This window comes from Lissotriton vulgaris, chromosome 6 (assembly GCF_964263255.1).
Source record: "Lissotriton vulgaris chromosome 6, aLisVul1.2, whole genome shotgun sequence".
Classification (NCBI taxonomy): Eukaryota; Metazoa; Chordata; class Amphibia; order Caudata; family Salamandridae; genus Lissotriton; species Lissotriton vulgaris.
In genome coordinates, this window is record NC_141694.1 from 591,919,855 (window position 1) to 591,946,895 (window position 27,041).

Genomic DNA, 27,041 nt, shown 5'->3' on the forward strand with positions numbered 1-27,041 from the left:
TATTGGGTTGCAGATGCATAGGATTCCTGAAAGTGATGGGGTGCAGGTTTATGGATGCATTTCACAATGGAGGTGATGGGCCCTAGGAGGTGAGTACAGGACAAGATACCCCGCTATTAAGGAGGCCCTGATCAGGGGATATTGTTTGCCCCCAGAAAAGTGTAGACAAAAGTTTAGGGGAAGTGAGAAACTTAGTCCTTAGGCTTGGGTAGAGTGTGTTGAATCTTTCTGCTGAGCCCTGGATTGTTGGGCGTAGGGCAATGAGTTAACAGACTATCAGGGTCTGTACAATTTGATTGCATGTAAGCACATGTTTAGTCTATGTTCTCCAGAGCTGCATCAGCACTTTTGATTGATGTAAGCTGACTGACCCCAGGAAGCTTGCTAAGGAGGCAGACCTCTGGCTCAGCACCAGGGTCCAAACGAAGTTGTGAGTGGGAGACTCCATCAATGGTAGGCAGGCTCCCCAACAAAAGAAGAAGAGGGGGGGCAAAAAAAAGTAAGGAGTTCTCTAAAGGGCCCCAAACTAGATTCCAGACTAAGGATTCCCAGCCCCTTGTTGAGAAGAAGAGTTAGTTCCCTTCAGAAAGGCCTACATGGAAGGGACATATGACGTGTTTTGCATGTAATCAGGAGGGACACTACAAGGGGAAACCCAAGAGTGCCAATAGGACATAGCCCCTGCCAGTGGGCAGACACATGGAGTGACTAGTGTAATGCTTTGGAAGTAGCTGGTCCCAGTTAGTGTTGGGGAGCCAGCTGAGTTAACCCTGGTTCCCATTAGTGACAGTGAGATGGTCCAGAGAACCCTCAAGCCTGACAACACTAGGAAGTACAAGCAGAAGAGGACCATCAATGGGTGTAGGGTGGATGCTCTGAGAGATACAGGAACCAGCATGACAACCATCTGATGTCATCTAGTGTCTTCGGATCAATCAATCAGGGACTTGTAAGCGCACTACTTACCCATGAGGGTCTCAAGGTGCTGGGGGGGGGGGGGGGGGGGGTAGCAGATCCGTTCAACCGAAGATCTAGGTCTTCCTGAAGGTGTTCAGGGAGGGGGTGCATCTGATATTCGCCAGTAGCTTGTTCCAGGTCTTGGCTGCAATGTGGGAGAATGCTCTTCCGCCTGCTCTGGCTCTGTGGATGCGCAGGGTTTTAGCCAGTGTGTGGTTGGAAGATTTCTTTTGGGTGCGTGGAAATTTATTATGTCATTGAGGTATTTGAGTCTGTTGTTGTGTAGGCATTTGTTGGTGTGGGTGAGAATTTTGAAGGTGACTCTTCTCCACGGGAAGCCAGTGGAGCCTCCGCAGGTGTTGGCTGATGTGTTCATGCCAGGGGATGCCTAGGACGAGCCTGGCCGCGGTGTTCTATATTATTTGGAGTTTGCGGCGTACAGACTTGTTTATACCGGTGTAGAGAGTGTTGTCATAGTCCAGTCTGCTGGTGATGAGTGCATGGGTGACTGTCTTCCTTGACTCGGGCGGGGGGGACGGATCCATTTGAAGGTCTTGCGGAGGCTGCAGAGGATGTTGAAGCAGCTGGAGGTGATGAGTTGACCTGTCTGTTCATGGCGAGTGTAGAGTCCAGTACGATGCTGAGGTTTTTGGCTTTGTCTTAGGGGGTAGGTGGGCTTCCGAGAGCGGTGAGCCACCAAGTGTTGTTCCATGCTTGCTGAAGTGGTGGTTCCAAGGACGAGGACTTCTGTCTTCTCGGCGTCTAGTTTTAGGCAGCTGATGTTCATCCAGACTGCCACGTCTTGCATTCCTTTCTGGAAGTTGAGTTTAGAGGTGGTGGGGTCTCTGGTGAGGGAGAGGATGAGCTGGGTGTCATCGGCGTAGGATACGATGTTGTGGCTATGTTGTCAGACGATGGCTGCGAGGGGGGCAATGTAGATGTTGAAGAGGGTTGGGTTCAGACATAACCCCTGTGGGACTCCGCAGGTGATATCCTTGGGGGCGGAGAGGAAGTACGGTAGTCTGACCCTTTGGCTTCTACCGGTGAGGAACGATCGGATCCAGTCCAGGGCTGTTTTTTGTATGCCGGCGTTGTGTAGTCTGGTTATTAGTGTGCGGTGAGAGACGGTGTCAAAGGTTGCAGACAGGTCCAGGAGGATGAGGGCTGCGGAGTGGCCTTGGTCCAGGAGGGAGTGGATATCATCTGTGGTGGCTAGTAGGGCAGTCTCTGTGCTATGGTTGCTTAGGAATCCGGACAGAGTGGGTCGAGGACGTCGTTCTCTTTGATGAATCGCGTCAGTTTCCTGTTTACTGTTTTCTCTGACACTTTGGCAGCGAAGGGGAGGAGTAAGAGGTGCCGGTAGATCTTAAGGTCAGTAGAGTTGGCTGTGGGCTTCTTGAGCCGAGGCCTGACTGCACATGGAGGGCACCTTAGAGGTGCCCCTGAAAACATATCAGCCACTAGTGTGCTGACAGACTGGTTTTCGCTAGCCTGCCATCAGACGAATTTCTGACCCCCAAGGGTGAGGGCATCTGCTCTAAGGGTTCAGACACCAAGCCTGCTCGGGCAGGGTGTGTTTTTACCTCCTCCCACAGGGTGAACTGCAGATTAGCCTTCCAGCAGGGGAGCTTCAAATGGCCTACCGCCTTTGGTATGCACATCTCGTTTCTCTCACAGGAGAAGAAACTGACTCCCTTTGTCCAGGTCCAGGGGCGCTTACCGGTGTTGGGTTTCCGCAGTCTTTGAACCTCACAGCTCAGTCTTTGATACCGTCGAGATGCTGGGAAACAGCTCTGCTGTTCGACTGGAGTTCATGTGTCTCTGGAGAAGTGCTGGTGGTAATACCAGGCTTAGGAGGAACAGCAGTTTGCAGGGTGAGAAGACTTTGTCGCAATTGTCGAGAATAGGCAAACACTTTGATTTGCCTCAAATGAGGAAAGTCTCAAATGCATTCTGCAGGTCCTGTCCTAACTGCCACGCAAGTGACAAGACTTGGGTGAGATGCAAGGCTCATCATCAATGTTTTCCTGTTGTGCGCACTTCTTTTGAGCAGGTGGGCATTGACATTGTGTGGCCTCTGGATCCCAGGACAGCCATGAGCAACAGGTTTGTCCTGGTTTTGGTGGACCATGCTACCCAGTACGCGGAAGCGATCCCTCTGAGGATGGTGACTGCGCCCACCATGTTCAGGGCACTGATGGGGCTCTTTACCAGTGTAGGTTTCCCAAAGGAGGTGGTATCTAACCGTGGTACCAAACTCATATCCTTGCACATGAAGAACATTTGGAAGGCATGTGGAGTTCCTACAAGTTCTCCACTCCTTACCACCCCCAAACCAATTAGTTGGTTGAAAAGTTCAACCGACCCTCAATGGCATGATTATGGATGTCTCTGAACTCATGATGCTTCTTTGGAAATCAACCATACATACTTCGTAACTTGATATATACTTAATGCTATACCTCATGGTATGCACACCACAATACTGGGCTCGAACCCACACCCTTCTGATCTACTGCTTCCTTTCCTTTTTAATCTGTGATTTTCAATGTGCCTTCAGGATCCTTTCCAAACTTTACAGCATGTATTTTGTGACATGATACATTGTAAGTGGCATTTGTTATGCCTAAAGTCAATACATAACTGTGGACGAATAATACCACATTACCACAGAGCAGTGAGCAGGAAGCTTTATTCATATCCAGCACAGAGCAGTACCAGGAACCACCTGCAGCTCTGGTCAAATCATCATATTCCATGAGCGAATGTAGAGCACACAGAGAACTATACATTACCAAAATGTTATTTTAAAAAGTCACTGAGTATATGTCACATTAGCACAATGTATTCATTTCAGACAAAATGCATCAGTGGGTTTCACTGGTTATGGCATATTATCCAGCTAAACTGTTGAGGAGTCTGAAATGATGGACAAGTCCATGCAAAATGAACTGCATACAAAACTTACATTTGTAAGTAGCCGTTTTTCTCTCGGCGCCCCACCAACTTTTTTGAACAGCATTTCTTTGTGGGTCACAGGGCCCTTTCAAGCTGTACTGATATATTCTGAACAGCTTAACAGACACAAGGCATCAGTGCGAAAAATAGACTACAAAATGAGAGAAAAAGATTTCAAAGATTTTCTGCTCAATCAGGCATCTAACCATCTAATTATCTTCATCATGGAAATGACGCTCTCTGAAACCCTTTAGTCTAAACGAATGCTTTTTATGGGTTTGTTCTTAAACTCACACTTTAAGGTTTTAAAACAAATACAACCGGGGAAGCACAGGTGGGGTTGCAGGGGGGAAAAATATAAAAATTGTCCTCATTCTCAATTGCACCTTAGGAGGTAAGCCACTTCCAGAGTGCATGAATAAGGTGTGGATAGTAGGAAGGTTCTGTAATCCACAATGAGTACCAAGACTATATTTGTCTTGTGGAACATCAACGGGCTCCGATGTCCACGTAGACAAAGGTTAGTAATGAAATTTCTTGAACAATCTCTAGCTCAGGTCTGTCTCCTGCAAGAGTCTCACCTGAGCCATTTGGAGTGTAAGGCCGTCTTCGGGAAATATCGGTGGGTTGAGCATTACTGCGCCTCTGAGCAGACAGCTCAAAGTAAGGGGGTGGCGATTTTAATTAGATCAGGCACTGGAGGCACTATTAAATCAGTTTCAACTGATCAATCTGGAAGATAGATAAGCACAGTTGGCCATTGGTGGAGCCAATCCTACTATTGTTTCATTTTATGGCCCCAATGTCGACGATCAAGCTTATCTATACAGAGTGCAGACCAAATTAATAGAATTCACCACTTCAGTAATAATCGGAGGTGATTTTAATGTCCTTCTTAACCCCCTTCGGAATAGGTCTAATTCTAGCCAATATGCTGGTGCCCCCCATATTCGTCGGGCTATGATCAACATGATTCATGACCTTGGACTAGTCGATGCTTGGAAAGCAAAAAAGGGCATAGAACAAGGTTTTACGTTCTTTAGCAAAGAACACGGTCATTCTTCTAGAATCAACTATATCCTTATAGATAGGTCGGGTCTGGAGAACCTAGTATACATTTCTATCTTCCAAGCATTCTCTCGGACCATGCTTCAATCTCCTTTTCATATTTAGGGAATAAGTCAAGTCTCAACTCTAGGTGGACACTGAAAAGGGCAATGTTGTCTAACTCCGAAATCATCAATGCTCTTAAAATTTCAACAGCAGACTATTTTTCTGTCAATATAGGTTAAAAATCCCCAGACTTTGTCTGGGACGCATTTAAGGCTCACTTGCGTGGACAGCTACATAGTCTGATATGTTCTAAGAATAGGGAAGAGGCTTTAGAATTTCAGACTTAGGAAAGGGAGACATCTAAGCTTCAAGGAGATAGATTGAGTTGTCACCCTGATAATTTGACAGAGGTCCTTAGTGATCTAGACAATTTGCGTCTGGAATATAGAGGGAAGCTAGATCACAAAGTAAGAGCCCAGTGGTTAGTCCATAACATGGAAAACTACGAGTATGGCGAAAAAGCAGGTGCCCTTTTGGCATGGAAAGCGAGGGTTGATCGGGCCAAGAATAATATTAATGAATTGATCATTGATGAAAGTGGAGTAACCTCCTGTAAACAAGAGGACATGCCAGTCAGTCAGTCAGTCAAAATTCTTTATTGCGATAACTTAATATCATACAAAGACAATGGCATAAAATCACAAACAACAAATAGCATGAATAAAAATGGTTAAAAACATTTAAAAAGAACATTTTAGATAAAAATCAATGTACCATATTACAGATCATTAATATTTTGTAATTACATAGTATTAAAGTGCAATAGTACTAAAGTGCATAATAAGGTGCAATATTCCAAGGGTGGGTCCCCGCATAAATATTGTAATAAGAGGACATGCAAAAGTGCCTTCTGTCCCTTTTTTCTGAGTTGTACAAAGAGGACACCATTTCTAGGCCTGGGAGTATCCAAGAGTGGTTGCGAAATAGGGCACTATTGGTATTAACAGAGGACAGCCGAGCTACTTTAGGTGCTCCCATATCGGAAAACGCAATTAAACTCTATATAAAAAAGATCAAGAATAATAAGGCTGCAGGGACGGATGCTCTTCCTGGGGAAATATATAAGGTCCTCCAGGACAAATTAGCTCCCAGTCTTTGTGAACTATTTAATTACATTTACAGTCTTGATGGCAGAATACCTAAATCTTGGAAGGAGGCCACAATAGTCCTTATTGTAAAGCCGGGGAAAGATCCCCTCAAAGCGAATTCCTATAGACCAATCTCCCTACCTAATGCCGATTATAAGATCTTTATGAGCATTTTAGCAGGGAGATTGGTCAACAGTAGATTCTGGTGACATTTGAAAGTGGTGAGGCGTAAAATGATAATCATACTGCACCGTAGCGATCGAGCGCAGCGAGCGAGCCCGAACCCCCTAAGGAATTTTTGAAATTTTGAAAAAAAAGTGGACAAATGGTACATTTTCAAGCAAATTTGAGAAAGCAAGAAGGTTAATAAAGCAATTGTGAAAGTGCAGTTATTACAATAATAAAGTGGTGTCATATAACATAGGTAGCTGCTTATTAAGCATAACCAAAGAGCTTCATAACAGACTTTGAAACACGATGCATTGCTGAGTACCTCATATATGTATTTTAATAAAAACAAATAAACAAGACGCAAACTAGCAGCATTCAAACAGAGTGTTCACTTTTTGTAAATAAAATCAGCACGTCTGTTTTTAATGGAAGCAAAGTTCTCAATGACTTGAACATTGAAGTCTGGTATTCTTTTAACTAAGTCACTCTCTATGGAAAGCATCGCTAAGGCATTTAGCCTTTCCTGAATCATGGTATTTCTCAGGAATGTTTTAATTCTATTCAAAGCGGAAAAGCAACGTTCTGCCTCTGCTGTTGTCATCGGAGTGGTGATGAGTATTTTTAGGAAAGTCACTGTTTCTGACCCTGGCCTGTGGCTATATGCGCGCACAATTAAACCAGGGGACAACCACAGCTTCTGTCAATGTATTTATTTGTTAATAATATCACTTTAAGCAGCTCTATCATAGCCTCCAGCCTCCCAAAGAATCCATCGTCTTTCACAAAAACCATTCAAAGTTTGTGTACATTTTCCTGGAGGTGTCATTGATGTGTTAGTGAAGGTTGTGTATTTATTTACTGCGCCAGCTGCTTGGATTAACTATTTACAAGGGCCCACTGTGCTGGGAATGACTACTCTTCAGTTCAAAGCTCAAAGCCTGGTTGACAGCACTACCTACTCTTGCTCGTAGGCGCTCCCAGTGCAACCAGGGCCATCAGCATTCAGCATTCTGTGCTTTGGGGGTTCACATGACACCTCCGTTTATGTACAAGGATGTTTATTGTCAGACCCACAAGCCACCAACAATCAGACAAAAATGAATGAGTACAGTAACACCCAGACAACCACAAACACACACAGACAGGAACACACACATACACAGACAAACACGCACACATGTAATGATGCAGCCACGCACACACAGACCCACAGGCAAAAGCTCACACCTACACACACACACTTGTGCACATAAACACATACACAAACGCTCATGTGCAGCTCCCATGCAGACCCAGAGAAGATCACACACGTGTGCACACACATACCTGATTGGGTACATTCTCCTTGTTTTACAACTGCAGAGGCAGAAGTGTGAACGGAATCACAAACAGCCAGCGCCACAGATGCAAATGTTGAATATTTACATAAAAAAAAAACGCCCATTGACACCATCAGCCTCCGCATTTTTTCCAATTAGTCGAAAGCGCATGTTAGGGGGTTATGCTGTGTCCACGTGCTCCTGCCCATGCTAACAGGCGCTTGGACAGTGACAATGGCCGGCCAACAATTTGTGCTAAGTGGGGAGCCTGCCAGGCCCAAACTTGAATAAAACGGCCTCCACTTGACTCAGGAATGTGTTCCACCTTTTAAACCCCATCCTGACTGAAGGTAAGTTAGCGGGTCGAAAGAAGGGCAGCCATAGGGAGGGCTTTAATGCTCCAATGGCCCTGCGAACAGTGGAAGTGCGCAGGAGTGGTTTTTTCGTCCCCCATGTCTCCTGCACTCTAACACACCCCCCCCAACACTTCTGACGCCCGTGGAGGCCCCCAAGAGAGCCGCTGTTCAAGTCTCCTTTGGAATTAAGACCCTTAGAAAGGAGAAAATGCTCCCCAGGTTTGGGGGGTGCGCAAGCGGAACCCCATGATGCTGGGTTCATGTGATGCCAGGTCGCCCCCCAGATGCCAGTTACGATCCGGTTTTCCCCAGTCCACTATCAACTTCATGTACAAATTAGGGAATTAACAATTTACATTTGCATTAAATAGAAAATAATTAATAAATAATGGGGCTTGGATACGATATTAAATAAATGATTACCCGAGGTGCGATAATGCAAATGAGCTATCGGGGAAATTACAAGCGATCGCACTGTGCCACCTTTGTCCTTATTTGTCCATCAATGAAAATGAAAATGTAGCGCTGCGCTATAAATCTTATTAGGCATAAATCTGATTCATGTAGCACTAGAAATTATTAGGCAGAACTAAACTTTAACTCCGCAACCGCATAATTACAGATAGATAGTCTAGACTTTACTTAGTCTACAGACACTGTAGACACACCTACCAAGCGTTGACTCGTCACAGTGTAGTGGTCACACAGTCACTCACTACTAGTCAGACTCTCTGTTGTTTGATCTCCAACGTACGATTACACATTGTCCTCGTCCTCGAGTCGACTGCACACCACACGTGCTCTTGTGCAGAGATAGGGGGGTGCTGAAGGGTGACTGGACGTGAGCCGGCCCGATTCGCCCAGCAACTGCAGAATGTCCAATCACTGAATGGCTTAACACTAAGCCATTACAGTGATTGGGCATTGGCACGTTGGACGCTCCCACCTCCGCGGTGAAACACTAGACTGCTGGCAACAACAAGAACTCAGCACTAGTAGTACTACATGATGATGCTGCAGCAGTACCTAGCCAATCCTGACGCTGCTCTCTTCAGAGGAGAGCTGCTCTCTAAAGAGAGCAGCGTCAGGATTGGATTGAGCATGAAAAAAACGTTGCTCCTTTTTCAACCACTGGGGTCTGTGGCAGTAGGCAAACACAGTACTCAGTGGTGCTTGCTTTTCAAATGCCACAGGCTTCAGTAGCTGAAGAAAGGCAGCCGGTCAACCACCACATGCGCAGTGGTGCAACCGACAGTGAGTCAGAGACAGTCAATGCATTGCAGGCTGTCACCACGTGATTTGATGACGTGGCGCAGCAGCGCGATCGAGCAGTTTAAATTATTTTAATAATATAGACAGAAACTTGTGCGCTAAATTGCCCCCAATAATTATTAGTGGGGCAACGCCCCACCGCCCATATGGTAAAACCGCCACTGAAGATAGTTCCGCAGCTGATAAATGTAGATCAAAAGGGCTTGCTTTATCCCAGGGAGGTTTATCCAGGAACAAATGCTGCAGCTAATAGGTAGCATCGATTTAGCGATGGCACGGTCGGAGTCTTTGGCTGTGGCTGCATTTGACGCAGCCAAGGCGTTCGTTTGATCGGGTCAATTGGGCCTACCTTTGGGAAACCCTAAAGACGATGGGATTTGGCTCGACTTTTATATAGACTCTTATTAGATGCTACGAGGGTGCCTCTGCAGTTATTCTTTTGAATGGCTTGTTGACACCAAGCTTTAATATTACACGGGGAACGAGGCAGGGGTGTCCTATCTCGCCCCTATTGTTTGACATCTACATCTAGCCTCTCGCTCAAGCCTTGAGATTGGATGACCTAATCACTCCTCTCTAAGTTTTGGATTACAGGTGTAAGTTAGCCTTATACATGGACAATCTGCTGGTCTATACCAACAATCCAGCTGAGGTATTCCCTAGGGTGGAAGCCACCCTGGAGGAATTTGGTCTGTATTCTGGATACCTTGTTAACCATGTCTTTCCATTATGGCAGCACGACACTCACTACTTAATGACAGAGACTGCTCGTGCTTAAATAAAAATATATCACTTTGGTTCCACAGATTGGTGATGTGTTTATACAATAGAATCTCATTGACAAATTAACCTATATGTGATCTTATCTTTCCAGATCATATTGAAGAAATATACCTAGTGGTTATTGTATGTGCATGATAATTTCCTTATCTTACCGTAATATTAATTAAGAAGACCACCCGGTTTCCTAAGGAGTGGTACAAGGGATCATTTAGTCTGGTCCTGATGAAAAGCCGTAGGGGCAAGGCTTGCAACATGTAGACCGAGAGGCACGCATTCATTACAATTTTTTTTTCCCACATACACCAGCTACAGCATTTAATAAAGTTTAGGTTCCATGTGGTCAGGTATTTTTTAATTTCCCAAAGTTCCTCTGACCCTTCCACTCCCACATCACTTTATAGCTCACACCTCCAAAAGTGCTCCTACGTCTCTGCCCGTCGCAGCACGCCTTCCCGCACCGGGGCGGAAAGAACCCAATGATGAAGCATGCCACTAAGGGACCTTTTAGTGGCTGAGGGTTATTTTAAGAAAATGTATTGTTTTTTCTTGAGCTTATCAAGATCACTGGAACGATAGTTTGGTGAAATACGAGTTGACTTTTCTTTGGTTATTTATGTAAGACAAGTAGGCTAACTCCACTGCGAGCCTCTTTCTCCCCCTTTTGATTGACTCACATGTTCTCCCAACAGGAAATTGATTGCTTTAAGAAGCAGTGTGCTGCAGTTTTCAAACGAGTGCCATCTTGTATAGCCATCATCCAAGCCATGGGAACGAGCCCACTTCCAAGTGACAAAAGAGAATTTGTCGTATTTTCCCATGATGTTCAAAGCACCTACGTTTCACTGAGAAAGTAAGTCATATTTTTATATTTTTTCAGATGTTTTCTAAACCAATGGCAATGCAGAGAACCGAACAGTAGTTTTATTGCCGGTCTCCATGGTAAAGCCAGTAAAGTGATGTGAAAAACATGCACTACATTGTGCGCTAAAATACACAATTTGTGATCATTTGTAACACCACAATGCGATGTTCTACCCATAATGAAGACAAAGCTTGAGTCATATGTATGAAATTCATAGTGAGTCACTTCTAAAATTTAGCTTCTGTAATTTTAAATGAAAACTTATAACACCTCAAATTAAAGGAAAAGATGTGTGGGTACGATTGTGGTCGTGGAGCTTGTCAGAATCCACAAATTTTGACTTGTGGGAACCATTCTCATATGAAATATTGCCTAAAGAGCCCACATTCTGGAAAGGAGGTGCTTAATACGCCTTTCCAAACTGTCCATAAAAACTGCTAAGTGTTCTGACCTGTACCCCGCAGAATCTACATCCATGTATTTTTGCCCATTCATTTGGTTCGCAGATTGTAATTGTTAGACTACCGGGAGCTCTGTAGTTGTTAAGTATTGTCTGATCCATTCTTCTTCTGGTGTCTTTGGCAGTTGCTCTGTCAGGCCTTGTGCACATTGAAGAGGAACTTGATTTTATTTTTGTCTTAACTTGCAGCCAGTGCAGTGTTTCTATGCCGGATTGTGCCTACTTATATATTTCCAAGATAAGGCTAAGCATAGGTGTCTTGTTTTCAGATTGCTTATGTGTGACATCTTCATAGTTTCAGTGTAGTGCATTGGGAGAACTTAAGTAAGCTCAACCAGTGACCTGTTTCAAGTTGCCAGCTTGATCCAATTTGACCTGCTGTTGGAACAGACCAGCCTCCCAGAGGAACAGTTCTAGGCGCATAGGTGTTTGGTTGCGGAACTTGAACGCCTTTGGGGTATTGCATCCTCTAAACCCCAAGCCATTCGTAATTTTTATTTATAATGGGAACAGGCAGGAAACTCATGTCCAGGATAGCAAAAGCCACCATGAACAAGAAGATTGACCCTTTGCCACCTCATGGCAGAAGGGGGAAACAGATACAGGAAGTCTGCTGACTACTAAGGAGTGTGATAGGGCACCTGCATACCCCCACAAAGACACTCGCAGTGCATGATTCCAGGACATACAACATAGCATCTTACATAGGCCTTACTTAATGAGGGCAGGCTCCACAAAATTTACCCCAATGCATCATCAGACTGACCTCGCTGCCGGCAGATGTACTCCACATGTTTTGTAACTGTCAATTAGCACCAGCCTTTTTTGTCCGCAGTTTGCCTGATTCTTGCCCGGACCAAAATCTAAATTGCATTAAGGGCTTCCGGGTGGGACTTTATAAACGCTGGTGGACCGGTCAACCCTTTAATTGGCCTGGCCCTCCTGTTATCTAGGCTGAGTCCTCACACCTACAGACTCTGCCGCAATATACGCACATAACCCATATTTTATGCTCATGCTCGCGCATGTATTCTACAAGTTTACCAGTATTATAGATTATTGTACTTCTTTACCAATGTACAGAAGAATTGGTAGCAGTGGTGTAGAAATATCCTGCATCTCCCAGAAAAACGGGTATTTACAGACAATTCAATGTCAAGTGTGCTCAACAGGCTGGAAAACAATATGCCACCATAATAGTGTACAATGTATATGAAAAATACATCTTCTTCACATAACAAAACTGTAGAAATGCACCCAGCACACTACAAACTCTTTTGAAGGTCTGCTAACAGAAGCAGGTCCAATTTTATTGGTTAGAGTTCAATGGTTTAGCTTTTCTTGCATTTTGTACATTGGAAGACCCTCAAAGTGTTTAGTCTTCGATAACTTTTTCAAGGCTGAGTAAAGTAAGACAAACAGAATAGTCAAAAGGGACCCTTAGGGCCCAGTAAAGTAAACTAGAACCCTAAATAATGAGACACGTTGCCACACTTTAAATTAATAGTTACTGGGCCATGATACGTCCATTTGTCTCTACCACGGAGTAAAAAGTATCAGTCAAATGCGTGTGTCCTGAAGCGTGTCCTATCAGTAAAACACTGGTGTCCCAATACAGGCATCGGGACACGCAGGTTATGCTAATACTTTCTACTCCAAGTATCTTTTTAGTGATACTTTATCACCATTAAGACCCGACAGCACATTCCCATTCATGAGATAAGTAGCCCCTTTTGGTGTTAGTGGAGCTCTATATATGGACTTGAAATAGCACGCACACACCTGGAGTGTTAACTGTTGGGTTAAAACATGATTGTACCAGTTGCATGGGCAAGTCACAATTGATTATCATTGCAAGTATCTAGATGCTGCCACAGGGTGGGTTGGGTCTAATGCTAGGTTTGCAGGGAAGACACAGAAAGGGACCCGGTGGTAGGCTGAACTCTGAGGTGCTGATATATTTTGTCTGCCTTACACTCATTGCAGCTTGCTGTGCAATGCAGGACTGCCTTGGTGCATGCAGCAGGTCAGAGAGGTTGCCCCTGGGACTGCAACAAATCACTGAGGAGAACAATTTGGAAAGTCACATCAGGGCAGAGCCTTTAGTGGGGGACAGCCTAAGGCAGGCTAGGACATTATCAATGAACATGCCACGTTATGTGCTGCAAAGGGGGCAGGCGTGAGCCTTTCAAATTGGTGTCTAGACCCAGACCCTAACCCTTCCATCAGCAGCCATACTGCTGTTTCCTTACTTGCACTGAAGACAGGGCTGAAATGGAGCCATCTCATACCGATCTACATCCCCACTGAAAGGGTTGAGGCTCCGCTTCAATCATTTTTTACTGGGTTGCTCTCCCTGCAGCCACAGGCTGTCACAGCTCTTCCTTTATGATTCGACTGGTCTTGGGGACAAGGGAGGCCTGGGACTGTAGCAGCATGTTAAGGGTGACAAACTGGGTGGTGAACTCAGGGACATCGGGCCAAGGCGTCTTTCAGTAGGTGGACCGACCATGGTGTCCCTGCAATGTGGTCCAGGGAGTGGGCTGTGAGTGTCCTTCCTCCTGCTCATTGTCATTAAATTTAAAGGTAACTGCAACTACAGAGAGCAGGGATCACCCACTGTCAGCTCGCAGGCAGTTCCAACTTGAAACTATGACAACTGACAACTTCTCCTCGACTCCTCTTCAACCGGCCTGGCTGAAGGCACTAGTGTTGGTTAAATGCTGACTGTCAGGGCTTCATCAACGCGCACACAAACACCTTTTTACGCTGAAGTGACACACAGCATAAGACTGCGGGGGGCACTTAAAATTTTTTAAAAAAGATTTAGTGTGAGAAGGTGAGAATTTCTGTTAGTATAACCAATGATATGTGGCACTTTGCAGGGCTGGCTTAGCCTGAATTCTTGGGTTTGCCCTCCATCTAACCACTATATACTTTCTTTGTAGAGGCCTTTGTGAATTATGTTGCCATAATCCAAGCGTGCCCCGAAGAGAGATTTTTAAAAACGCAATCAATGTTTATTACAAACCGCAGGATCCTATTCAAGAAGCACAGTTGTGAACATCTTCCCTAATGCTTTTTATTTATTAACAGCAAAACTATGAATTCAGCATTGAAAATCATGCCCAGATTTCTTACCTTCTGAGATGGGAAGGCTAAAGGCCACTTGAAGAGGGTGGCTTCAGCCTCAAAGTCTCTCAAGACATGGGGGCTCATTACGATGGCGGGCGAACATCAGTCCGTCCGCCATCGTTGTGGTGCTGGGACCTCCTGCCAGATGTACGGCGGTCCCACCACTGCAATTAGGATAAGGGCGCATCCAGGGCACTTAACATTGCAGACAGAGCTGCTGGCTGCAGCACTGTATGCAATGCTAAAATGTGCCAGGAAGCTTCCTCACTATGCTTTGTGCATTCCCCACTATGGATCCTGGCAGGATTTGCAAAATTAATTGACAAGCTTATGCTCCATCTCTGCCCACCAATCTCAGCTTCCCCCTGCCAAAATTAAGTCCAAAACCTGATAACTCACTACTACACCCGGGCCATCAAAGGCAATTAAATAGGAAACGAGGTTGTGCACAGTATTTTTAAGCTAGACCTGGGGGTAAGGAAAGGGACCTCTAGACGTTAAATACTCTCAGTGTTCTTATCCACCCACAAGCTCAATAGGGGCAGTGGCATCTATTTTAACCTTATACATAGTTTTTAGGTTGAAGCCTAGAGCTGCGCAGTCTCGCTGGCGAGATTTAGTATTTTTAGGATGGTTTCAGTACCGGGCTTTAAGGCCTGCCCCTCTTCCCCATTGGCTGGCGTCACGGTTTATGCAAAACGGTGGCCAGCCATTGGAAAAGAGCTTTTGCTGACGTACAGTTTTCTCTTTTAGAGCCGTCCCACTTGGAATGGCTGACCTGACTTCCTGCTTGCGTAAAAGGTTTGTTATCTTCTTTATGGGGCAAAACAGTTGGCCCCATAAAGAAGAATAAACCTTTTACTTCACCAGGAAGTCAGGCCAAGTCCGTCCAAGTCGGACGGCAGAAATACAGAAAACTCTGCGTCGTGGCGAGCGCTTGTTTTCATATTTGTTCTTGTCTCTGGCTCCCTTTTTAGCCCAAAACACTAAAATGCTGCACATTCTAGTCTCAATGTACGAGTTGTTTTAGCAAGGCCAACGACCACGCATGTGCTTGGAGCAAAGCAACAATATAAAGAACTGAAACCTTCAATATACACATGATTGAGAACGCAACCACGGTTGCAATGGGCGTCTGCTATTTATCAGCAGCCAATGGTTGAAAGCGCGAGTTCAGGCATGGGTGTCTTTTGTCACGTGTAGTAGTTCTTTTCCCGCAGTTGCATCAGCCGAAGGGAGCCATTGCAATGAAGTTGGAAGGCAGCTCAATGCTCCAATGGTAAAGCCGGAAGCTTGCCTGATAGCCTTTCAGCTTCTGGAGGGCGTGTCCGAGGCTACGCGGTAGAATTCTTTCTGTCAACCCGCGGGCCGTGAGCTGGAAGCCAGCTGTGAACAAGCGTGAGGTAAGGGTGGAGGGGAAGGGTGTGCAACTGGGTAGGGAGTCCGGGGGGGTTGTAATAATGGGATGAGGGGAATAAAGGAACCCGAATAATTCAGTACAGTGAGCTGAGGGGGTCCGTGAAGGCTGACTGGGGGTTGTGCTCATTGAACTATGGAAGTTATTGAGACATCATGGTGTGCTGTAGATGGAGCCATGTGGGTTACTTGTATGTGTAGCTGTAGGTGTGTGGAGACAAGTAAGGTTACCAGATGAATCCATGGCATTTGGAACTTAGCCTCATGTATTCTGGGAGCGGTAGTTCTGGTATGTTTCCAACCCATTGAGATAACACGCTTGAAAACTATAATTTGGAGAAAAAAATGCTGGTTCCGAAGCCTGTTGTCTCTCATGACATAGAATCATCTTCTAAGCTTAAAAAGGTTGGATACTAATGTGCATTTTCACAGTACTAATGTGGGTGAATGCCTCTAAACTTCATTATGTAATGGGAGCAGCCACACGCAAAGCATGGAAGGGCGAGTGTGAGCCCTGGGCTTTAAGGCGTTTTACGCACACATTGCTTCTGTCTGAGTGTTGTTGCGTTGGAGGTTTCAAGGCGCATCTTGTTCGTCGCTCCTGCATCCTATGCTCTCAGTGGCCCCAAGCGCCTAGAGGCGGTGAGTTTTACGATAGACATTACGTGTCAAGCTCTGTACAGATGTTAGAGGAAAGTTGTTTAAACTGCAGTTCCTTTGCTGCATGTTTGGCATGAGATCTTCATTTAAGTATTTTATTTCAGGTTTGCAGTTTTGTAATGTTTTTACTGTTCGTCTTCGCTCTGCGTCCGGGTGCCTGGCACACAGCCCATGCAGTAGGAAGCACTGCACATTAATCAGTCATTTTGATTCTGTTGCCATTAGTCACTATCACTTGCTTTGCTTATTGTGCCTGGAGAAGCTTTAAAACCGCCCGGTTCTGCAGACGTCAGAGAGGCATTATTTTATTCTACTATGCTTTTTTGTCTCTGATAAATTGCACTCCGGGCTCCAAAATGACTTCCAGGTAGTCCTACAAAGGAGGCTCAGAGTGGTTAGGAATGCGCTGGGAAGTGTGTGTTTAACTTCAGGAAGAATTGTGATGCTACCAGAGTAAAAGGAAAAAAAAATCAACGTTTTTAAACTAAACACAACTTTTAGATCAAGCATAACAGATGAAAAAAGACTCAGGCCGTCTGTGTTGTTGATTACATGTGTTTTTTTTACTTCAGCTGCAGCACCCTGTTGCATTGCTTCTTGCCTCCTCCAGCTACCTCACTTGGTGTATTTACGCCGCACAGCTGTCTCACCTTCTGGCTATCACATTAATACCTGATTCCCCCTTCACTGTCACACATTCATTCAAGCTGCTACTTCATTTCAACATCGCAGGAGATGAAATCACCACTATAACCATCCACTAACCACTTGGGAGGGAAGGCGAGGGCGGGGATTAACGCAGACCAAGAAAAATTTGAATGTGGAAAAGGCCGCTTTATTAGGAACGGGTGCGCATCACAAATTAAATAAACCTTGGCAAAAGCCTTCCAAAACTAAACCTCACTAAATAATTAAATAACCCTGACCCCACCCCCCACCCCCTCCCCTAAAATTTCATAGCCCCTCCCCCACCCATACAATACAACATTTCAAACATTACAACAACATTATAAAACATTGCATCATCATTATAAAACATTACGTCATCATATCAACCCCAATAACTTATAAATACCAGGCCCTCCATTAACCAATCACATGCCTGCCCCTTCACCTCTGTCAAACCCCCCAAAACGTATAAACGGTCAACCAATGACCAACTTACCCTTTCCCTGTCCATAACACAAACCTGACCATTAATCACCAAAATCTGACACAAACTGCCCCGAAACAACTAGACCCCGCCAACTAGGAAGGTGGGGGGAGGGGTGGGGGGGGGGGCGGCGGGTGTGAGTAACACAACCTGTGTGGCTTAAAATATCTATTAGACTCAAGAGTATCACATATGGACATCACTGCAGAAACACGTCTTAGACTAATGCCAAAAATTAAATGGAGTAAAACTAAATATTAATATGGTGGAAATGGTGTTAGGATACAAATAGGGAAGATATATCCAGTCTTTGTATGCACCAGGGCAGTCCTGCAGATTATGTTCAACCTTCACAGATAGCACACTTGGAGGTACCGGTGGGTAAGGATGCCAAAGCAAACTACCCTCTCTCCCAGCAGCTCCACATTAATGTGAATCCCCATGGGAACTAGTATCGAACACTAGGACACACTGAAACACAGCCAGATTGTTGCTGGGCCTAGAGGCAACCACCTAGATGAATTGTATATGTCCTCACTGTTCAGCACATATGACATTGTACCAGATTTGCATTGTAGTTTCCCCAGCACTGCGTGGAAGATGAAAAGCAGATTAATAGGAATAGGAATATTCTTCAGCAATGAACTTGGAACAACAGCACTGAAGTGGACTAGAGCACCCTTTTCCAAACTGGGGCCCAGGACCCACCGGTTGGTCGGGAGCTGATTTTTGGTAGGTCGTGAAAGTCCTGCTGTCTTTCCAATCAGGCTTCCAGACTGCGGCATCCACAGTGGACAATATCATAGCTCTGCGTGTCCTGAGACACCAATCAGCAATCAGCTACCGCTTATGTGCTGTTTTTATAGCTTACAGTGTGGCTTTTGATAGGGTTGACTGGCAAACCCTATGGAAGAAACCTGAATCCTGGAGGGTACTCCGAAAGCTGCTAAGAGCAATCATCTCACTATACTCGGGGGCATGGGTTCACTTGAAAAACTGTGCCAGTACTGTCACTTGCAAAATCTATATCAACTAAGGACTAAAGCAGGGTTGTCTTCTGGCTCCCCTGCTTTTCAATCTGTATACTACTGACCTGGGGAAGTTCATGGGAACCAGCTGCCTCGTATCCCCCAAGCCAGGGTCTAACAAACTGCAAATTATCCATTATGGAGACAACATCATGATAATGGATCACACTAAAGCTGGAATTCAACAAGCTCTGATTGTCCTGTCCTGAACACCTATAATGCAGACAATCATTTCCTGGTAAACCAAGAAAAAGGTTGTGTCTTTGGAAGACACAGAATAAAGCACCTAGCTTGCCACCTGGGTAGCATGTTCGCAACACCATCAATAAATTTAACTATCTGGGAGTTCGGTTCAGTGAAAAAAGCAAACCTATGGCACACGTGAAATCTCTGATAAAGAATGGAGCTGCAGTCATTCACGGAATCAACCAACTGAATTTGTTACTTAGCAGTGCATCTTCTGCCCCTATACTCAAGGTCATGAATGCAACTCTGCTTCAAGCTTTCCAGTATGGGCACCATGCCCATCCAGGAGTATTAGTTTGTGTCTTGAAGAAAATTAATTGTACCACTTCTAGACTGTAAAGACTCCCTACTATAATACTACATCAGTGCAACAAAGGCTTCTTCTAATTCACTAAGGGCCCATCTGAAATGTATCCCTGAGACTCCAGGAAATCTGTGATCTAACAATCTAATGGACGCTATTGAATCCTTCCAAGTAGAGGAACTGGCCCTACGATCAGGGGAGGTATCATACACAGCTTGGAAGAAAGGAATAAATAGGCAACTGAAGGAATCCTCAAGGGAGCAAGACCTAAGGCCACTAGACAACTCGGTACTGACTCAAAGCATGAACAAATCCTATTTGGTAGGAAAGCTGCAACCATACCTCCTGGAAGTCATGAATGCAGAAACAAGTAGGAGGATCTTGTTCATGCAACTTTTAGCGCTACCAGTAAAAGACTTAAACGCAGCTTGGTCCGGTCAATGTGGAACAGTGGAATACAGGCTGTGCAGTATCAGGTCTGAATCATGGCTGCACTTGCTATGTTTCTGCCCCAAACTAGACACCCAACAGAGAGCACTGCTTAAGCCGACCTTTATTGCTCACATAGTGAGCACGTGCCAGGAAGCTTCCTCACTATGCTTTGTGCATTCCCCACTATGGATCCTGGCGGGATTTGCAAAATTCATTGACAAACTTATGCTCCATCTCTGCCCACCAATCTCAGCTTCCCCCGGCCAAAAGTAAGTCCAAAACCTGATAACTCACTACTTCACCCGGGCCAGACGGGGCGGCAGGCCAGGGGCCATCAAAGGCAATTAAATAGGAAACGAGGCTGTGCACAGTATTTTTAAGCTAGACCTGGGGGTAAGGAAAGTGACCTCTAGACGTTAAATACTCCCAGTGTTCTTATCCCCCCACAAGGTCAATAGGGGCAGTGGCATCTATTTTAACCTCATATATATATTTTTTAGGTCGAAGCCTAGAGCTGCGCACATACGCAATCTTGCTGGCGAGATTTAGTATTTTTAGGATGGTTTCAGTACCGGGCTTTAAGCCCTGCCCCTCTTTCCCATTGGCTGGCGTCACCGTTTATGCAAAACGGTGGCCAGCCATTGGAAAAGAGCTTCTACTGACGTACAGTTTTCTCTTTTAGAGCCGTCCCACTTGGACTGGCTGACCTGACTTCCTGCTGGCGTAAAAGGTTTGTTATCTTCTTTATGGGGCAAAACAGATGGCCCCATAAAGAAGAATAAACCTTTTACTTCACCAGGAAGTCAGGCCAAGTCCGTCCAAGTTCCTAAGGCAGAAATACAGAAAACTCTGCGTCGTGGTGAGCACTTGTTTTCATATATGTTCTTGTCTCTGGCTCCCTTTTTAGCCCAAACACTAAAATGCTGCACATTCGAGTCTCAATGTACAAGTCGTTTTAGCAAGGCCAACGACCACGCATGTGCTTGGAGCAAAGCAACAATATAAAGAAAATGAAACCTTCAATATACACATGATTGAGAACGCAACCACGGTTGCAATGGGAGTCTGCAATTTATCAGCAGCCAATGGGTGAAAGCGCAAGTTCAGGCATGGGTGTCTTTTTTCACGTGTAGTAGTTCTTTTCCCGCAGTTGCATCAGCCGAAAGGAGCCATTGCAATGAAGTTGGAAGGCAGCTCAATGCTCCAATGGTAAAGCCGGAAGCTTGCCTGATAGCCTTTCAGCTTCTGGAGGGCGTGTCCGAGGCTACGCGGTAGAATTCTTTCTGTCAACCCGCGGGCCACGAGCTGGAAGCCAGCTGTGAACAAGCGCAAGGTAAGGGTGGAGGGGAAGGGTGTGCAACTGGGTAGGGAGTCCGGGGGGGTTGTAATAATGGGATGAGGGGGATAAAGGAACCCGAATAATTCAGTACAGTGAGCTGAGGGGGTCAGTGAAGGCTGACTTGGGGTTGTGCTCATTGAACTGTGGAAGGTATTGAGACATCATGGTGTGCTGTAGATGGAGCCATGTGGGTTACTTGTATGTGTAGCTGTAGGTGTGTGGAGACAAGTAAGGTTACCAGATGAATCCAAGGCATTTGGAACTTAGCCTCATGTATTCTGGGAGCGGTAGTTCTGGTATGTTTCCAACCCATTGAGATAACACACTTGAAAACTATAATTTGGAGAAAGAAAATGCTGGTTCCGAAGCCTGTTGTCTCTCATGATATAGAATCATCTTCTAAGCTTAAAAAGGTTGGATACTAATGTGCATTTTCACAGTACTAATGTTGGTGAATGCCTATAATCTTCATTATGTAATGGGAGCAGCCACACGCAAAGCATGGAAGGGCGAGTGTGAGCCCTGGGCTTTAAGGCGTTTTACGCACACATTGCTTCTGTCTGAGTGATGTTGCGTTGGAGGTTTCAAGGCGCATCTTGTTTGTCGCTCCTGCATTCTATGCTCTCAGTGGCCCCAAGCGCCTAGAGGCGGGGAGTTTTACGGTGGACATTACGTGTCAAGCGATGTACAGATGTTAGAGGAAAGCTGTTTAAACTGCAGTTCCTTTGCTGCATGCTTGGCATGAGATCTTCATTTAAGTATTTTATTTCAGGTTTGCAGTTTTGTAATGTTTTTACTGTTCGTCTTCGCTCTGCGTCCGGGTGACTGGCACACAGCCCATGCAGTAGGAAGCACTGCACATTAATCAGTCATTTTGATTCTGTTGCCATTAGTCACTATCACTTGCTTTGCTTATTTTGCCTGGAGTTGATATTACCCTATAGAAGCTTTAAAACCGCCCGGTTCTGCAGACGTCAGAGAGGCATTATTTTATTCTACGATGTTTTTTTGTCTCTGATAAATTGCGCTGAGCGCTCCAAAATGACTTCCGGGTAGTCCTACAAAGGAGGCTCAGAGTGGTAAGGAATGCGCTGGGAAGTGTGCGTTTAACTTCAGGAAGAATTGTGATGCTACCAGGGTAAAAGGAAAAAAAATCAACGTTTTTAAACTAAACACAACTTTTAGATAAAGGATAAAAAAGACTCAGGTTCAACTTTTAGGATGGCCTTTCATTATAGGTGGACGAGCCACTGAAAGTTCGAGCCATGCTCGTTCTTTTATGTTGCAGCAGTGCTTGTGTTTGCAGGCCGTCTGTGTTGTTGATTGCATGTGTTTTCTTTTTTACTTCAGCTGCAGCACCCTGTTGCATTGCTTCTTGCCTCCTCCAGCTACCTCACTTGGTGTATTAACGCAGCACAGCTGTCTCACCTTGTGGCTATCACATTAATATCTAATTCCCCCTTCACTGTCACACATTCATTCAAGCTGCTACTACATTTTAACATCGCAGGAGATGAAATCACCACTATAAACCATCCACTAACCACTTGGGAGGGAGGGCAAGGGGGGGGGGATTAACGCAGACCAAGAAAAATTTGAATGTGGAAAAGGCCCCTTTATTAGGAACAGGATGATTCAGAAAAGGGGGTGGTGATGAACAGAGTGTCTAAATTAAGCAGACCACTCTTACCCAGTCCAAAGATCAGGGCTTGATCCATCACCGTTTTTTAGCTCACTGCACCATCCCAGCTCAGAACCTGGCTACATGCAAATTAGTCTGTTCCTGTCCCAGTGCATGATGGCAACAGGGCAAACCAAACTACCAAGCCAATTCTTATACTGGGAAGGAAACAAGCTACCGGGGACCGGTTTCTGGCATTTCAGCCGTCGTCGACCCGGCTTGCTTGAATCCTGATGGTGCAATGAGCAAGGGACTCACATCTGAGTATACCCTTCCACGCTTATGGTGGACAAAATGATTCAGAAAAGGGGGTGGTGTTCATCACCACCCCCTTTTCTGAATCGTTATTAGGAACAGGTGGCATCACAAATTAAATAAACCTTGGCAAAAGCCTTCCAAAACTAAACCTCACTAAATAATTAAATAACCATGACCCCGCCCCCCAACCCCTCCCCCAAAATTTCATAGCCCCTCCCCCACCCATACAATACAACATTTCAAACATTACAACAACATTATAAAACATTACATCATCATTATAAAACATTACATCATCATATCAACTCCAATAACTTACCAGGCCCTCCACTAACCAATCACATGCCTGCCCCTTCACCTCTGTCAAACCCCCCAAAACGTATAAACGGTCAACCAATGACCAACTTATCCTTTCCCTGTCGATAACACAAACCTGACCATTAATCACCAAAATCTGACACAAACTGCCCGAAACAACTAGACCCGCCACCCAGGAAGGTGGGGGGGGGGGCAACATTACCCCCCCCTTTCTGCCCCCAGTAGGAAAAAAAGGATGGGACCCGGATATCACTCACCGCTGCACGGTCAAACACCTAGCCAAAACTTCTCTCAACTCAAACAAATACAAGTCCATTCCTACTTTGGATAAGTGAACTCCATCGTCCCTAAAAAATTAAACCGACTCAAAACGTAACTCTCTATGAGACACTGTTCCAAAACCCAGCTGACGGCAGAATCTGGAAACCTCAGCGTTCACCTTCTTCCTGGCCCTATCAATAGGTCTAGGATTAACCGCTCCTCTCCAAATCCTACGCGGAACCAATTCCGTCCAAAAAACATGGCAACCAGCCCAGCGCTCCTTAATAACAGCTAAGTCCTTCTTAATTGCCCGCAAAAAGACCACTCCCTTAGTTGCACCAAGGTCATTTTCACCCAAGTGGATGACTAAAATATCCGGACAGCAACCCCCAACCACTCCTGTGTCAAGACATGGAACCAGTTCCCTCCAAAGCATCCCCCCTTTACCTTTCCAAACAATGTTGAACATTTTATCATTGAAACCTTACATCTCCCCAAAATAACTTTGAGCTGCCTGAACCCGTGCCCATTTGACGAACGAATGCCCCACTATCCAAATCGTCACCACTTCAGAACGGGGCCCAGCAACTGAACCTGTAAAAGAAAAACAATGAATACTCAATAAAAGGACGATGACGCATGCGCCTCCCCCGCGTTGCCCCGCACATATCGCTGAAAGCAGTTAGACAACCAGCGCCCCAACCTCATGATGTCCCCTCGAGACCAACCCCTATTAAACGCTTCCGTCGCAGCACCGATCCTAAAAGAGTGTGTTTCGTATTGGTCCCCATCCAAACTAATCTGCTACAAAGCTTTACGCAAAACCATGCGCAACTGATATGCTGTCACAGGCGCCTTAATAATATGCTGAAAAACAGGATCACAATCGCAACCCCCCGAGAGCGTGCGCCAACGGCGAGCCAGAAGCAATAGACATGTAATTCTTGGTGAACGCGCCTCCAACCACACCCCTTTACCCAACTTCCTTTGATCAGTCTTCGAGCTAGAAAGCCACACATGCACACCCTCCTCTGAACAGAAAACATCTCGCCAACAAATTCCTCCCTTAGATTTAGAACCCAACAGTTCTGAAACCCGAAAAGCCCCAAAGAACATGAAAGCCATCAGCATGGAGAACAAACAAACCTCAAAATCATCTCTACAAACTGAGGGAAAAATCGCCAATAGACGAGCCAGTGTCTGCCAAGATAAAGGAGCCCTAGACCTTCTTGCACCTCCCCGCTCCCTGGCCCAACCCTCAAGCATTCTCTTGCCAATTTCACCAGCCGAAGGAGAATAGCCCCAAAAAAGCTTACCCATGAAGGATATCCCTGCCAACTTTTCTGCAATGGTAACTCTAGAGAGACCCTTGTCCATGAGGTCCAGGATGAACTGAATCACATCCTCGGAACGACGCCAAACCTCTTCACGCCTGCACGCGCCTGATTCCAGAAACTCCTTCCATGCCAAAGAAAATGCTGAACGCGTGGACACAGGCAAAGAACCTACCACCAGTTGTAATACCCGACGTTGCCTACGTGCCACAGATGTCTCAGCATTGGGGTCGGTGATCTGTCCACCTCCCTGGCCAGTCCACGGAATCTCCCCCACTGCGAACGAGACAAAGCATCCGCTATGTCATTGTCCACACCCGGAATGTGCAAGGCTCGAAAAGTGATGTCATGTTTCAAGCAACCCAACACAAAGACTCATCAGTTTTATTCAATACCTGCTCATCTCTGGCCGACTGCCGATTAAAAATCTCAACCACTGCCATGTTGTCAACACGGAAAAAGACTTTTTTGTGTGCCAGATCCCCCCCCAAAGTGTCAATGCCACCAGCAAAGGAAAAAGCTCAAGAAATGTGATACTCCTTCCACCATTCAACCAATCTTCAGGCCATTGCTCCGCACACCATCTCCCATTCCAGTACAGGCCAAAACCTTCACTGCCCGCAGCATCTGAAAACATCTGCACATCCCACTGAAAATCCACATCTCTGACCAATGGAACACCATTAAAGGAAGTGAGGAAAAATGCCCACATCCGCAGGTCTTCTTTGACACCCGCTGACAGTCGTACACGATGGTGAGGCAAACGCTGTCCAGAAAGAGCCCTGCCCAATCTACTACAAAAAGTTCTTCCTGCTCTAACCACCCTGCACGCAAAGTTAAGGTGCCCCAGTAAAACTTGAATTTCTTTCACCTTCACTTTCTGTTTTGACAACATACCACTCAACAAATCCAGTATCTTCCCTTTCTTGTCCTCCGGCAAGCGAGCCCACATTGCCCCTGAATGACAATACTGTGGCAGGACCCATTGTTTTCTCAGGAGCCAAAGGCACACCCAAATCCTCCATGAGCCCATGGAAAGTGTCCAGAGCTGCCTGGCACTCCGCGGAGCCCGGGGAACCAACAAAAATAAAATCATCTAAATAATGTGTTACCAGTAAATGTCCAGAGTGGTGGATGAAATGCCACTGCAAAAAAGTGCTGAAACATTCAAATAGATTCAGAAAAGGGGGGGGGGACATTCAAATAGAGCACATGAAATGGAGCAACCCATCGGCAATGCTTTGTCCACGTACCATTTCCCTTCAAAATGGATACCCAGAAGACTCCAATTATCTGGATGGACTGGAAGCAGCCGAAATGCAGACTTACTATCACACTTAGCCATCTCTGCAGTTGCGCCCGCAGTCACAACAAGTGACATGGCCACGTCAACTGAGGAATATGATACCGAGGCAGCCTTCTCATCAATGAAATCATTTACAGAAGACCCCTCCCGCCACGACAAATGTTGAATAAGTCTGAGCTGCCCTTGCTCTTTTTTAGGTACCACTCCAATGGGTGAAATTATCAAATCATGGATCGGCCAGTCATGAAAAGGGCCTGCCATCCGTCCTTCAAGCACTTCTTTACTCAATTTCTCCCTCACCACCGCACTATGTTCAGATGCGGACTTCAGGTTGTCCGCCCAACGCCTCTGCCTTGGCCCCAAGTAGCCCAAACAAAAACCAAATTGAAATCCCTCCAAAAGCTTCCATTTCACACCCTCATCCTCATAATCCTGGAGGGCCCGTTGTAATTGCGGCAGCTTAACTGGTGTATGAGCCCTTTGGCCCAGAGCCCTGCGCTCCTCTACCTCCCCGACCCCCCTGAAACTGCTGAGCTGATCCTGAAACACCTGTACCTGCCTGAATCCCTTGTTGTCCACCTGGCGGTTTGGGACCCCAACATTTAAGCAGAGGGTGTCGCTCACCGCAGCTTGAGCATTCATGCCTATATCTACAGTATTCCCTAGCACACGACCCCTTCTTGAAGTCCCAGCAAGCGCCATTTCTTGACTGTGCACTTGAACTACTTCCCACCTCGCTCCGGGTGGGCTTAGCCCGAAAGGGCCGATAAATTAAAGGCAGACCGCTAGCTGTAAAAATTGTTCTGCCCCCGAGGCTGCCCCCAACGTATG

At 45.7% G+C, this 27,041-nt stretch overlaps 1 protein-coding gene across 1 annotated transcript in view; it reads left to right on the plus strand.

Moving 5' to 3' along the window:
- The window catches only part of LOC147707736 (uncharacterized), a 551,277-nt gene that overhangs the window by 148,393 nt on the left and 375,843 nt on the right, over positions 1-27,041 (plus strand). The window contains exon 7 of the mRNA XM_086925663.1: positions 10,707-10,867. Within this exon, the coding sequence (XP_086781789.1) occupies positions 10,707-10,867 (161 nt within the window). The remainder of the gene's footprint in view (positions 1-10,706; positions 10,868-27,041) is intronic.